The 14,216-nt window shown below is 41.7% G+C and overlaps 1 protein-coding gene across 1 annotated transcript in view; it reads right to left on the bottom strand.

Annotated features, from left to right (window-relative positions):
* Window positions 1-13,958, bottom strand: part of RNF17 (ring finger protein 17) — a gene marked incomplete at both ends in the record, with an annotated part of 182,565 nt that extends 168,607 nt beyond the window's left edge. The window contains 2 exons of the mRNA XM_080662142.1: window positions 11,608-11,699; window positions 13,814-13,958. Coding sequence (XP_080518268.1) covers window positions 11,608-11,699; window positions 13,814-13,958 — 237 coding nt within the window. The remainder of the gene's footprint in view (window positions 1-11,607; window positions 11,700-13,813) is intronic.
* Window positions 13,959-14,216: the final 258 nt, after the last annotated feature.

Raw genomic sequence — 14,216 nt, 5'->3', positions numbered from 1 at the left:
TTTTTTTTCCATTTGCTGATCTGAGTGAATGTTTTTATACCTTGTCTTCTAATTCACTGATTTGGTCCTCAGCTTCTTCTAGTCTACTGTTGTATTCTTCCAGCGTGTTCTTTATTTCAGCTATGTTATTCCTTATTCCCAATTGATTCTTATTTATTCTTTCAACCTCTCTTTTCAAGTTGGTGTAGCTCTCATTAAGTCCCTTAATATTCTCATTAATTTCCTTCTAATTCTCATTAAGTTGCTTGTAGTTCTCACTGAATTGTTTGAGCACCCTTGTTAGCATTATTCTGTATTCTTTGTCTGACAAATTGCTTGCCTCCATTTCATTTAATTCCTTTTATGGCAATTCCTTTTCTTTCATTTGGGGGTTGTCTCCCCATCTTTGCTGTCCCTTTGTATTTGTTTCTATGTATTAGATCAAACTGCCATGCCTCCCAGATTTTTTGGGGTAGTCTTATATAGTAGGTGTTTTGTGGGACCGACTGGTGCAGTCCCTTATATAGACTAAGCTGGGTGCTCTAGGAAAGACCCTTACTTGAGTTATTTGGGTTCTCCTGTTATAGTTGGGTCTTGAATGTTATTGTCCCATTTGTGGATGGAGTCTTCTCTCAGACTGGGTGACCATGTGGCTCACCCAACCATATCACGGGAAGTGTTGTAGAGGTGCTGACCACACAGAACAAAATACAACAATACAAAACATGAAACAGAAGAAACAAAACAAGAATATACACAAGACCCCTATAGCACTAACAAAAGCAACCACCAGAAAAGAGAGAATTAGGAAAGAGAAAAGAGAGCAAGAATGATAGAAAAAAAAAATAAAGGAAGATATGGTGAGAAAACAAAACAAACAGATAAAAAAAGCACAAACCAGAAATAGTAAAGGGGGGGGGCAGAATATGTAGATGCATAGATGAAATTAAGAAAATAATAAAAAATCAGAGGACTAGAGAAAAGACAATGGTTTAAAATAAAGAATGGAGAAAAGATAGGAAAAAAATTTGAAAAGGAAAATACAGGAGAAAGTAGATAGAGCTAAAATAAGAAAAAGAAAAAAGATGAGGAAGCAGGAGAAAAAGAAAAGAGAAAAAATATTTGGTGAAAAAAAAAAACTGAGTAGAAAACAGGAACAGGAAAATTAGATATATGAATGAAACAACAGAGATAAGAATAATAACAAACCAATAAAGCAGATAAAGAAGATAAATTTAAAAAGGAAAAAGAAGGAAGGAAAGAGAAAACCTAAAAAAAGAAAAGATAAAAGGAAAAAAAGAGGAAAAAAAATGAAGAGGTGTTAGCTTCAGCTGAATTTAATGCCCCCTGGGTAGTTTGCTTTGGATACCATTCTTCTGTTTTGTCTGCCAATTCTGGGCTTCCTGTTAGGTACTTAGGTGCTAATCACTATCAGGCACTGTCTTTTGACTTTCAGCAATCTGCTTAAAGCTCCAAGTGATCCACCAATCTCCCTCGTGTGTCTGTCTCCACAGGCCTTGGCTGCAAACAGGAAGGATCAACTACCCTCTAAAGTAGGTTTGTTAGCAGCAAGGGGCCCAGGGCTGGGTCAGCAAACTTACCCCGATTCCCCAGACTCCACCTCTGCACACATTTGCCTGCTAGCCAGCTGTCGATCTTAATCACTCAAAAGTCTGATTTTGAAAGAACTTTAGGTAGGGGAGGTGCTGTTTAGCTTTCTGGGAATATGATGGGTATGTTTTCCTGTCCCAGAGCTACTCCTCTATGAGTGGCCCAAAGTATTACTCTGCCCTTGGCTGGTCAAAGATCCTGTATGAAGAACATGGGGTCGGCTGGAAACCTTGAGTTTTTAATCAGTTCTCCTAGCATAGTGGGGAGGACAGCCCCTCCCTCAATCCAGTCACTGAGGGCTCCTTGAGACTGTTCAAACCCTTAAGCTTGGCCTCTGCTTTTGTTTCCTCTGACAAGATCAAAATGCAGGGTGTGGCATGCAAAGCTCCTGAGGGTGGGGCAGGCTGTTTTGTTTCTTTACTTGCTCTGTGGCTTCTGGGAGTGGCTAGCTCCTCTCAGGAAAAATGGCTGTTTCATTTGGGGGCCTACAATCAAATGCTCCTGGTGAGAGGAGTTAGCTTGAAATGCAGGAAGATAGGGCAGGGGTCGAGAGGAAAACAAAGGCAGGTGAAATATAGGCAGGGGCAGACATGGCAGTTTGAGCAAGCCTAATCACAGGAATCAACCAAGCAGAAATAATAAAATGTTCCTGGACTCAAAGCAGGAGGCATGGGAAACCAAGGAAGGGCCTGCAGTAAACAAAATGTATGAACACACAGAAACAGAAAAAGTTCAACATAGGAACAGAGAAAGAACACATAGAAACAGGGAAAGTTTAGGTCTGTTGCTGGGCAAAAACAATTGAGGGAATCAATCAGGTGATGACACAGGTAGACATAGAGCAGGCTTGTAGCAAATATATACCCCTGGACTACAAGGCTTTAACGGGCAACCCATTCTTGGGTCCCCCTTCCCTTGTGGAGAGTCTGAATCTGCTTGTAATAAATTTTCCACACTTTGCTTAAATCTTCTGGTCTGAGTAGCTCATTCTTCTGCATCTCGAGACACGACCCCGGGAAAAACACCGTGGCTCACCATTCTGGTTATCAGTTTTGGGGGCCTCATCTGGGATCCAACCTCTGCACATCAAACGGTGAGCCTACAGACTCTATCACTTCTTTTGATGTTTCCTTTGTAATTTTGGAGGCATTGCTGGGTGCCTGTCAGCCACATGATCAGGCTGCCATCTCCAGCAGGCATTTTTCTCTTTCACTTTCCATATGCAGTCTCCGGCCTTTGGGCCATTTGAAAGTAAGCGTGGGACAGCCAGATAAAAACCATTAGGGTGGCTGCTGCATAAAAAAGTTCCCATGGAAGAATGAACTGGTTGTTGGACTGGGTTACAAAGCAGTAGGCTTCCCACCAATTGCAAGACAAAGTCCGACCAACGACTAAATGAGTGCCTGGGTACCTACCCAGGCTCCGAAGATCAAAGAGGTAAATTCATCCCTCTGGTTCGAGAATCTCGAACGTCCTTACATGAGTGAGGGCCTCGCAAAGGTGTCTGGGGTTGAACCCTAAGATGTGCAGGGGGGCCTCATAGGGACTCCAGAATACAATTATAATTAAACTCTGACCCATCCAGGGAGTGCAAATAAGAGCTGGTCACTCAGTGCTCCAGGTCCTCACTGCTGTTTTAGACAGCCAGGGAGAGAAACTGAGACATGTAAGAGGAGAGAAATGACCAGTGGTTTCACCGCCTCTGGGAGTTCCCTCCACAAGCAGCATACTTTGACCCACTACATACAGCCCAACCCTGGCCTGTTCCCTTGTTAGGATTTTTGCCAGAGATCTGCTCAAACTTTCCTGCCTTTTTCCTCCTCCTGTCTGAGGCTGGGGGTAGAGTGACACTAAGTTCTTCCGATCCTGGCCTAGGCTAGTTGATCTGCCATTCTTGGTGTCCCCTACCACAAATGGATCCAGCCATGCATGAGTGGAGGATTCCTTCATCCCCTCAATGCGTCCTGGGACCTGAACACTATAGACCTGATTTCTTCCGTCTTCTTGCAGTGGCCTTGTAGGGACCAGAGGGGATTCGGGTCTTCAATAGAATGTTAGGGGAGCCACAAAGGGAATGCCCTTGCCTGAAGGACACAGCTTGCCCCTGGTGTTTGATAGACTCACCTTTCCCTGGAATGTGATTACTAAACCCACTCGTCCCTGGAATGGCGATAACTTACTGTAAATGTGATATGGCCCCCACACAGAAGGAACACCTTGTATGGACATATACATTGACTAACCAACCAGCTCTCACCAAGTACCCCAAGCCCTCGTGCCTTCCTCATTCTCCTTAAAAAGAGTTCTAACGGCTGCATGGGCTGCTGCTCTCCCTTTGCGAGACAGCCCGGCAGGTCTTTCCTCTAATAAAGCCTGTGTCACCTGGTTTTCAGCCTCCAACTGATCTTTCAGTGTTCACATCACACCATGTGCTAGCGAGCACTTAAAGTAGGATGGGGAGGTAGATCAAGGCATTTTCCATACATTAGGGCATTAGGTCACCAGACAGGATGGAGGAGGACTGCAGGATTTGGGTTTACAACAGTGCTCAAGGCCCAATAGCACTTTCTGAAGTGGTCTCCTGCAGTTCCTTAGGACCTTTGCAATGTGAGTACCTGGTCAAAAACTCTAGTCTGGCCATCTTTAAAAGTACAAGTTTCTGGGAAAAACTTAGCCATGTGTGCAGAACAAGTTAACGCACTGCAGCTTTGATTGCTAGATCGCCTACTTTTATTTATATTGCCAAAGGTCTGTAAGGTGGACTTGGAGCTGTTATATCTTTTGCTTTGTTGTGAATGTGCTTTGAAACTAAGTATGTTTAAAATATGTTCATAAGGGTCATTCTAAGGAATGCTGGTTGTTTGCTTTTCTTGGTTATTGGAAATCAAGGCTTCTAAAAATTATTAATTGAAAATTATAAAAGGTTTTTGAGAAAAATGTTAAAAGGAAGTTAAAACAAAGCCAAACAATGTGGGCAACTTACAGCCAGCTTGTAACTAACCAACCATTCATTACCTTCCCCAGCCAAGGACACAAAGCAAATGGTTAAAAAATAAAAACCTCCCTACAGAAAGCGAGGGGTGAAGGGGAAAGGATAAGAAAAGGCCATTTTACTCCCTAGGCAGAGAGGCCGGCAGTCTCAAGGCTTGGCAAGGTAAAGTTGCCAGGTGCTTCTCATGATTTCTGAAAAGACTACAACAAAATTATAGGGAATCTTAAGAAAATCTGTACCAGAATATTCAACGGAGCAATTTTAAGACCTACAGACAGGAGGGTATGTGATGCCTTGGGTCCCCACCCGGCCTGCTTTTCGAATTGGCTGGGGGCCAGTCTATGCTTCATGAGCCGCAACTCTCCAGACTGATACTTCCTTTTCTCTCCTCCTTGGCCTTGGAATCATTGAACACTAAAACACCTTTCCTGTTATTGAATCACTTGTCATAGTTCTTGTTGTTCAGTTTGTCTCCACCAGGTTACAAGTTCTACTTGCACACAGGGAATACCACCTCTAAATACTATCGCCATCTCCTTCTGTGCCCAGACCTCATTGTCCCTCTGACAAAGAACAAAGTTTCCTGGATCTGAAGAAAAACATCATCTCTTTTAATGTAGAATTTGTTTAGTCCTTTTCCAGTCTGTTATCAAGGAGATTACCTCACCAGTAGTTATAAAGCCCTAGTTCTTGCTTTCCACATAAGTCCCTCATTACTAACAGACAGGGGAGACCAGAAGACAGATCTTTTAATAGTGAGGACACACATAGGAATAAGGCTGGAGCTGTTTGTACTCTCCCTGAGCTCTGGGTACTGGCCAGTCCAGAGATCTGGATACTAGAGAACTCTCCGAGCCCTTGGCTTACAGGCCCTTCTTTTTAAACTCCTTTAAGAAACTCAATGGGTACTTCAGAAACATTGGAACCATCTCAGACACTTTCAATCAGACACAGGTTAGTACAGGCTTCCCCACATCTGGAGCAGGAAGAGTGCATAGTAGGACCTCGCTGGTATATGCGCACAGTCCAGTAGGTCAGATCTGTTAGTGGGCGCACACTTACAGGTTTTTCACACTAGATCTTGCCAGTTAATTGCGACTAAATCTGGCAGATCCTCTTCTGTGGTTGCACACAGGGAGGCATTTATCTCACGCCCCATATCTAGGAGGGAAGATCACAGAGGATGCTGGACATCCTTTCGTATGTTTTCTTACAGCTGGGAAGTGCTTTGTCCACACCCCATGCAGATAGCCCTTTGGGCTGTATTCTTAAACACTGGGATACATTCGACCCTCAGACGCTTAAGAAGAAACACTTGATTTTCTTTTGTACCCAGACATGGCCTGAATATCAACTGACAGAGAGACATGGCCCTCAGAGGGAAGTATTAACTACAATACCATCTTGCAATTAAATCTTTTCTATATAATGGGAAGTGAAATAGTTTAAGCTCTCATATATCCAGGCTTTCTTTAAGAAACAATAAAAAATTATGTCAGCAATGCAAAATTAAACCCTAGCTCTCGACAGTCAAAATAATACCAGAGAGTCAACAACCCCTAAGAAGGTGACCGGACCTAGTGGCCCACAGAATATACCTAAGCCATTTTGTCCTCCTTATAATACAAAACCCCTGGATGGACAAAACCCAAGGGAACTCAGCCACCCAGACCCCCGAGTACCATCTGCCCTCACCAGGTAATGGCAGGGGGATAGTTTTGACCCACCCAGGTCCAGGTATAGTTTTCCATACAGGACTTAAAACAAATTAAAGAAATAAAGCCATCTCTAAGAAGCTAGATAGTCCTTTGTTTAGCAATTTCTATTGCTTACCTTTGGTCCTTGCTTGTTAAACCTCCTAATATGTCTTGTTTCTTTTCATATAGAGGCTATAAAAACCCAAATGCAGCCCCAGATGAAAACGAATGCCTTTTACCATGGACCCCTAGACCGACCTCCTCCAATGGGACCTGATGAGTGCTCCCCCACAATGCCCACTGTCAACATGAAGTAGCCAGAGTGGTCGTCGGCCCTGCTCCCAACAGCAGCTGGGGTCTCCTAATCAGAGAGGGGACTAAGAGGAGTTAGCTTGAAATGCAGGCAGATAGGGTAGGGGTCCAGTGGAAAACAAAGGCAGGTGAAACATAGGCAGGGGCAGACAAGGCAGTTTGAGCAAGCCTAATTACAGGAACCAACCAAGCAGCAGAAATAATAAAATGTTTCTGGATTCAAAGCAGGAGGCATGGTAGACCAAGGAAGGGCCTGCAGTAAACAAAATGTATGAACACATAGAAGCAGAAAAAGTTCAGCATAGGAACAGAGAAAGAACACACAGAAACAGGGAAAGTTTAGGTCTGTTGCTGGGCAAAAACAATTGAGGGAATCAATCAGATGATGACACAGGTAGACATAGAGCAGGCTTGTAGCAAATATATACCCCTGGACTACAAAGCTTTATTGGGTCCCCTTTCCCTTGTGGGGAGTCTGAATCTGCTTGTAATAAATTTTCCACACTTTGCTTAAATCTTCTGGTCTGAGTAGCTCATTCTTCAGCATCGTGGGACACGACCCTAGGAAAAAAACCTCAGCTCACCATTCCGGTTATCACTGGCTGCTATTTTACCAAGTCTCCCCAGCCTCTTCTTAGGCACCTCGAGTCCACATATCCCTCTCTGAACCAAAGCCTCCGTTGAAGAGTCGAAAATGAAAATTCCTAGGCTCTGGGTTTAGAGAAAAGAAAAAAGTCAAAACTGCGGCTTTCTTTCCAGCCAGCTCTGGTCTATGGGCTCCAGGCTCTGCCGGCCAGCAGTCCTGCCACCTTTCACAGCTAGATGTTATGTGACAGGGGTCCTCAAACTTTTTAAACAGGGGGCCAGTTCACTGTCCCTCAGACCGTTGCAGGGCCGGAATATAGTTTAAAAAAAAACTATGAACAAATTCCTATGCGCACTGCAGGCCCGGGACGAGTCGGCTGCTAAGCAGGACAGGCAGCGGCACCTGGCGGGCCGGATAAATGTCCTCGGCGGGCCGCATGTGGCCCGCGGGCCGTAATTTGAGGACGCCTGTATATGTGAGCATCTAGATGTTATGTGAGCATCGGGTCTTGGCTCTGTTGCTCAGGGCTATGGAGCCCAACCTGGGTTGCAGGCCTCTACCTTCTGAGGGAACAGACTCTCCTGTAGCCAGGAGTTTCCTCCTCCCTCTAGGCCCACTGGCCTGTTGCCCCTGGGAGCTGAGTCAGCTCCTCTCATGACCTTTCCTTTCCTACAGGTTTCCAGGTGTTTTCTGTCCTTCCTCGATATAAGTCTCCTCCTCACTGGAGCTCAGCTGGTAATTCCATGTGAATGTTCTCCAATTTTGTTGTATTTCCAGTCTGGCACTGGGATGAGGTGCACTACAGGTCTGCCTATTCGGCTGCCATTATTTCCTCCTCCAAATGCCTGCATCTCTTACCATAATAGCCAGCATTCTCTTAGAATGTACTCAATGCATTCAAACCTTAGCACAATCTTCTTTGCAGTTTTAGCCTTTTTGCAGAAAATTAGCTTAATCTGCCCTCCACAGCCACTCTGCTTCCTGTTATAACATTGCTTCCCCTGTGCAAACAGAATCCTTTCCCTTCCTGTACTGTTTCCTTAGAGGTTGATGCTTGACACATTTCTTACAGAAAGTCCGGTGGATTTTAGGAACATTTACCACGTTTTTGAGAGCATTATTGGCACAGAAAGACCATCAACAGATCTGATGGACATTTCTTCCAAAATTAAAAAAATGTATATTAAATACAACTGATTTAAAAGATTTCAGTTAAAACTGTACAAAGATTCTTAACTTGTAATATATATAATAAAAGCATTCTTCCTCTTCCCACCCCAGCTTGTCATTTATGTGTTTTTTTTTATGGTGGTATTTTGTTTGTTTTGTTATTTGTAAATAAAAAATTGTGGTCAAATTTAACCAGCATTTCTTCTTTGGATTCTGATTTCAGTGATAAGTTTAACAAGGCTTCCCCTTCTAAGAATAAATTACTAGTACCTATATTTTCTTCTAGTTTACATTTTCAATTGTATATTATTAACATTCCCAATCCATATGGAATTTTAACATATATTAATTATCTGTTGATTGAATAAACTATCCTTTCTTTGTGCACAACATATTTTTGGACTCAGGTCTGAAAGATAAAATGCCGGTATTTCTGGAATGATGCCTAAGTATGATCCTATTTGAAACAAAATCTGCCACCTTGCTGTGCAAAATTATAGGATTTTATTAAATAACCATTAATAAAGCACAGAAGGGACAGTAAAAAATCCTATACAACTATGAAAGATAAAGATTGGTAGATAAATAGTATTCAACCAAACTCAGAAATAAAAACAAATGCATACCCTTAATCCTGAATGAAGTCATTTTAGACTTAAGTTTGAAATAAATAACATTACCTTAAATATTACAGATAAATTGTAAGTCTAATGTAAATACAGATACTTAAATCTTTATAGGGCACATACTTTTTAGGGTACATACATAAGTTAAAAGCAAAAAACTACACTCCTTAAGTATTCTATAAATCCACATTTTCACTAATTTAGACCATATTCTCCCATTCTCTCTTATTCCATATAAATACTAGACATCAGCAAAAATGTAAACTTTAAAAACTAATAAGAGTGGTAACAATTTCAGGACGGTTTCTTGAAGGATTACTTTAAATAGCAATCGGCTTTAGTGCGTCTGAAGAATCTGAATATAGTCCCTTGCTAACAGCACCAGGATGGGGGAGAAGGAATGGAAGGATGGGACAAACCACATGTCTCCCAAAGACAGAGTCAGAACTAGTCAGAATGATACAAAATAGATTTATCACGACCTTAAATCAAAACCAGTATTTGTAAATACACTATAAACATTTGTATAGATATTATCCAAAATAATACAGTATAATGATTTAAAACCATTAAACATGAAATCATTTGCCAAAAAAGGGCACAAGTTATTATAATAAATTTGTCTGTGTTTAAATATTAGAACAGAATGGATATGGGCAGAAACAGTTCTGGCTACCTGCTTCTTCCCTTTCCCTTACTCTTTTCCCATCACAAGAAGGAATGGGTCAGGGATCTTCCCTTTCAACTACAAGGGCTAGATCCCCTCACCCCTTGTCTTAGCTTATGTAGCCAACCACATAGGAACCTACTGGCAAGAAAGGAAAGGGAATAAGAATTTCCCACAATTGCCCTGGCTGTTGTTGCTCGAGCAGTGGTTAGAGCAGCTGTGGGCAAACTACGTCCCGCGGGCCGGATCCGGCCTGTTCAGCTGTTCTATCCGGCTCTCGGAGCCAAAAGAGCGGAGGGTTCTCTTGCTCTCCCCTCCGCTCCTTTACTTTGAATTTATATTAGTTCACACAAACACTCCATCCATGCTTTTGTTCCGGCCCTCCGATCCAGTTTAAGAACCCATTGTGGCCCTTGAGTCAAAAAGTTTTCCCACCCCTGGTAGAGTGTTGGTCCAAGCACGGAAGGATTGCAGGCTCAATTTCCGGTCAAGGGAGTGTACCTGGATTGCAGGTTCAAACTCCAGCCCCAGGTGGGGTGCCCTTGGGAGTCAACCAATCGATTTGTCTCTCTCACATCAATGTTTCTCTCTCTTTCTCTTCCTCCTTCCACTTTTTCTAAAGATCAATGGAAAAACAAAACAAAATAAAAAAAAAATGTCCCACAATGAAGGCCTTAATTTGTAAAAGTATGTAATTCTAAAACAGACATCTTCTAATATGTACATGTTTCTGCTACAATTAAAAATTTCACAAATTTATATACATATGTATATAAGTATTTTTACCATGCTTAACCTGCAAACCAGTTGATCCATACCTAAATAACCAAGGGTTGACTAGAACACTTATTTTAATGGTCTTGAAGCTTGTAGAGAACTTTTACATACTTCAAATTTGACTCTTACAATCCTATGAGATAAAGCAGGTATTATTTCCATCAGACAAATAAGAAACTTTGGGGTTAGTGTGACAGAACTAGGATTGTATTCCACCTCTTCTGCCTCCAGAGTAATTGTTTGCCACACTGCCACAGAAAAACAATAAATACAAACCCTCATCATCTGATCTCTCAAGTGGAACATTAAGAATTTAGGGATTAAGACAACTTTCCTGAAACATACTAAACTATACAAAACAAGTTCCATTAGTATTTGTAGCAAATGGAAACAATGTTCATTACATTTTATTTTAAATCCTTGACCTGTTCTCATTATTAATGGTCCATAGTTTTAGTTCTAGTGCAACTGTACTATTTTTAATGCTTCTGAATTTAACATTAACTTTAGGCCACTGTTTTGTTTTTCTTTTTATACTATGGCATCTCTACAAATATAAATTTGATGACACACAAAGATTGAGGGGCAGGTGGTGTTCAAAATTTGAATAGTTTTGATGTGGGAAAGAAGGGTACAGATTGTATACTTCACTAAAATAAAAATAAATAGAACAAATTTTTTTTTTTTTTAAATCCTCACCCGAGGATATTTTTCCTCTGATTTTTTAGAGAGAGTGGAAGAGGAAAGGGTGAGACTGAGAGAAACACCGATGTGAGAGACACACATCGACTGGTTGCCGCCTGCATGCACCCAACCAGAGCCAGGGAACCTGCAACCAAGGTATGTACCCTTGACCGAAATCGAACCCGGGACCCTTCATTTCACGGGCTGTTCTATCCACTGACCTAAACCGGCTTGCGTGAGAACCAATTTTCCACAGAATTCTCCTCAGAGTCAAAATATGTATGCTGATTTATGTGTGACCTTAACTGGGTATCTTCTTGATCACTTTGAACAATTATAAAATGGATGGGAAAAGCTTTGTATTTTGTTAGGATTCTTGGCTTAAAGATTCAGCAGTAAAAATGCAACTAAAAAGTTTCTAATCAGAAATATGTTTTATTTTGCTAACATTTTTACCTTTAACATTAAGTTGTAATGTATTCAATATGAAAGATGGTAAAACTTACCTCACAAGCAGGGCATATAATTGTGCTATATTCTTCAGTTAATAAACACAGTTCACATAAAGCATGTCCACACTGAAATTCATGGTGGTGACCTATTAATGAAATTATGCATTAATCTTTCCACAGTTTGTTAACATTGTGCAGCATTAGACAAAGTGGAAAGTTAAAGGAATTCTCTCGCATAGGAAGATAACAAAGTTAGTTAGAAATGGATGACTTATTAAACAAAATTCAGAAGGACGGAGAAACAGAAGAAAAGCCAGGTAGAGTTATATAATATTGTTTGCATTAATTTAAGATAGTGTTTGGTACCTACGATACTTTCAATTTGTCATATTTTATAATCATACAAAGTGCTCTGATATATACTTCATTGCCTCTGTGTAAACATCATGGCTAAGTAGGTTGGGAATGTTATATGCAACCTGGAGATGGAGAAACATTTTGGTGGTGTGGCTAATTAAACGGTATAATCCAGACTCCAGCCTATTTATGTTTCCAATGCAATGTTCTTTCTCTTTGATCATACTGCCCTCTACTAATTTGTATTTCCCATCCTGTTAAGTGGACAGGGAGGGCAGATATGAAACACTGGCAAGAACCCACTCTTACAATGATCTAAGATACTGGCAAGGACAAGGACAGAAGCCAGATGCTACTACTATCACACATACAGCCCACAGAAAGATCATTTTTACAAAACTAGCTTTTATAAGGGAAATACCATAATCTTAACTGAAAACCTATTATCAAGATTTTATCGCTAAGTAGAATTTGAAGTTTATCACAATAGGCATATTTTTAGCTATGTAACTTCAAAAAGTATGTCATTTTAAAAGACTTTGCAAGACAAAAAGGAAAAAGAAACTAAGTAAAATCAGCCATCTTTTACCAGCAAAAAATTAGTGTTCTTGCTGATTAATAACTGCATGCTTTTGATTAAAAAAAGCTTTAGTTTTTAAGCCAACAGAAATATCCCAAACTTGCTTACAACCAAGCTAACTTTTAAAGCTCTATTTAAATTCCAGAAATATTACCAAAGAAATAAAAACTATTTAACTGTTTTGTCTTTATAAAATTCAGTTCACTGTACAAGTCAAAATAACTTGTGGTATATTACTGCTTACAAAGGAGAAGCACTTTCACAATTCTAGATGCGTAACCACCACCTTTCCAACTGAGTATTTCTAAGCATTGTAACACAAATGCATGGAAGAACCAGTGATTTTATAAGGTCATGTTTTAAAACTTTATTTTTTAATAGTTATTTCCTTCAAACAATGGATAGTTTCCACAAGACAGTCATGATCAAAACTCAAATTCGCGGAAGAATGGTCTCCACCAGGAAACACAAACTCACCAACTTTCTCTACACAAACTGAGTCCATCTAGGACGGACTAAGAAAGCCGATGGAATGACTCACTTTGCAAGTACAAACATTAAACAGTTACACAGGGAAACAACAAGAATTTTCAGTAGCTCCAGGAGTTGAAATTCAACAACTCATCCCTGTCAGAGACAGAGAACTCCAGCATTTTAAATTACATTAAAATAACTTGAACCTGTTTTCACCTGAGTAGACTCTAAATTAGCGGATCAATGTGAACTTAAAAGTGCTCTAAAACAAAGTCTAATATATATAAAATAAAGATCCTGTATACAGAAAAAAATTTTGCAGATTAACAGGAGGGCGGTGCATTTCTTCCCTTGTTGTACAGAAAAACACAAGATGAATAAAGGAATTTTTCACGGCTAACTGAGCAATAATTTCACTCCCCTCCACCCCACCCAAAAATAAAATCAGGAACATTTCATAATGATCTTATCACTTACACAACTAAAACTACACAAGAAATTCAAGTTTCATTACTTCCTGACAACAAGGCAACAGGTTAAATTCTTACATGGACTCTCTCGTGAACCTGGGGACGTTTTCGAACGAGTACTGGGGAGAGAACTCACGCGGTCCTTTTCCAAGAGTCCAGGAGAAGCAGCGGAGGCCTCGGAGGGGCAGGCGCCACGCCCCCTCAACCGACCTCGGGCGTCTACGAGACCCACGACCCCCGGGTGGGCGACGGGAGGGAGATGCTGTGCGACCGTTTCCACGTCAGCCCCGGCCCCCCGCCAGCCCAGCTGCTCCCACCCACGCTGGCCTCGCTGTCTCCATGCCTGCAGCCCGAGACCAAGCCAGCCCTCGAAGTTCATCCTTGGGATCCTTACCAGAAGCTTTGGTCACCATTCTTTCACACCGAGTGCACTGAATCTCAGCAGCTACCCAGGGCCGACCCTTCCTTCCCATCTGCTGACAGGAAGACAGGGTGAGCCGAGCTGTCGAAGATTCTGCCGCCATTGCTGCCTTCTAGATCCGAGGAAAGTACCGCATGCCAGTCCCAGCGTCCCTCGCTCCAGCGATCAATCATCGAAGGCAATCGCTGCAGGTAGCCAATCAGCAGGCTAAGATATTAAAGCCCGCCCCCTCCAGCTGACCCCTCCCCTCCGCTTGACCCTCGCCTGCGGCCATGCACGTGCAGGCATGGGGGGAGGGGAGAGGAGTTGGCTGTTTTAGTTTTACCCCAGTGGCTTCATGTCAAGGAAGAACGCCAGGCTT

Source organism: Plecotus auritus, assembly GCF_963455305.1.
Source record: "Plecotus auritus genome assembly, chromosome: 3".
Lineage (NCBI taxonomy): Eukaryota > Metazoa > Chordata > Mammalia > Chiroptera > Vespertilionidae > Plecotus > Plecotus auritus.
Note: the sequence above shows the minus strand (reverse complement) of the source record. Positions and strands in the feature narration are given on the sequence as shown.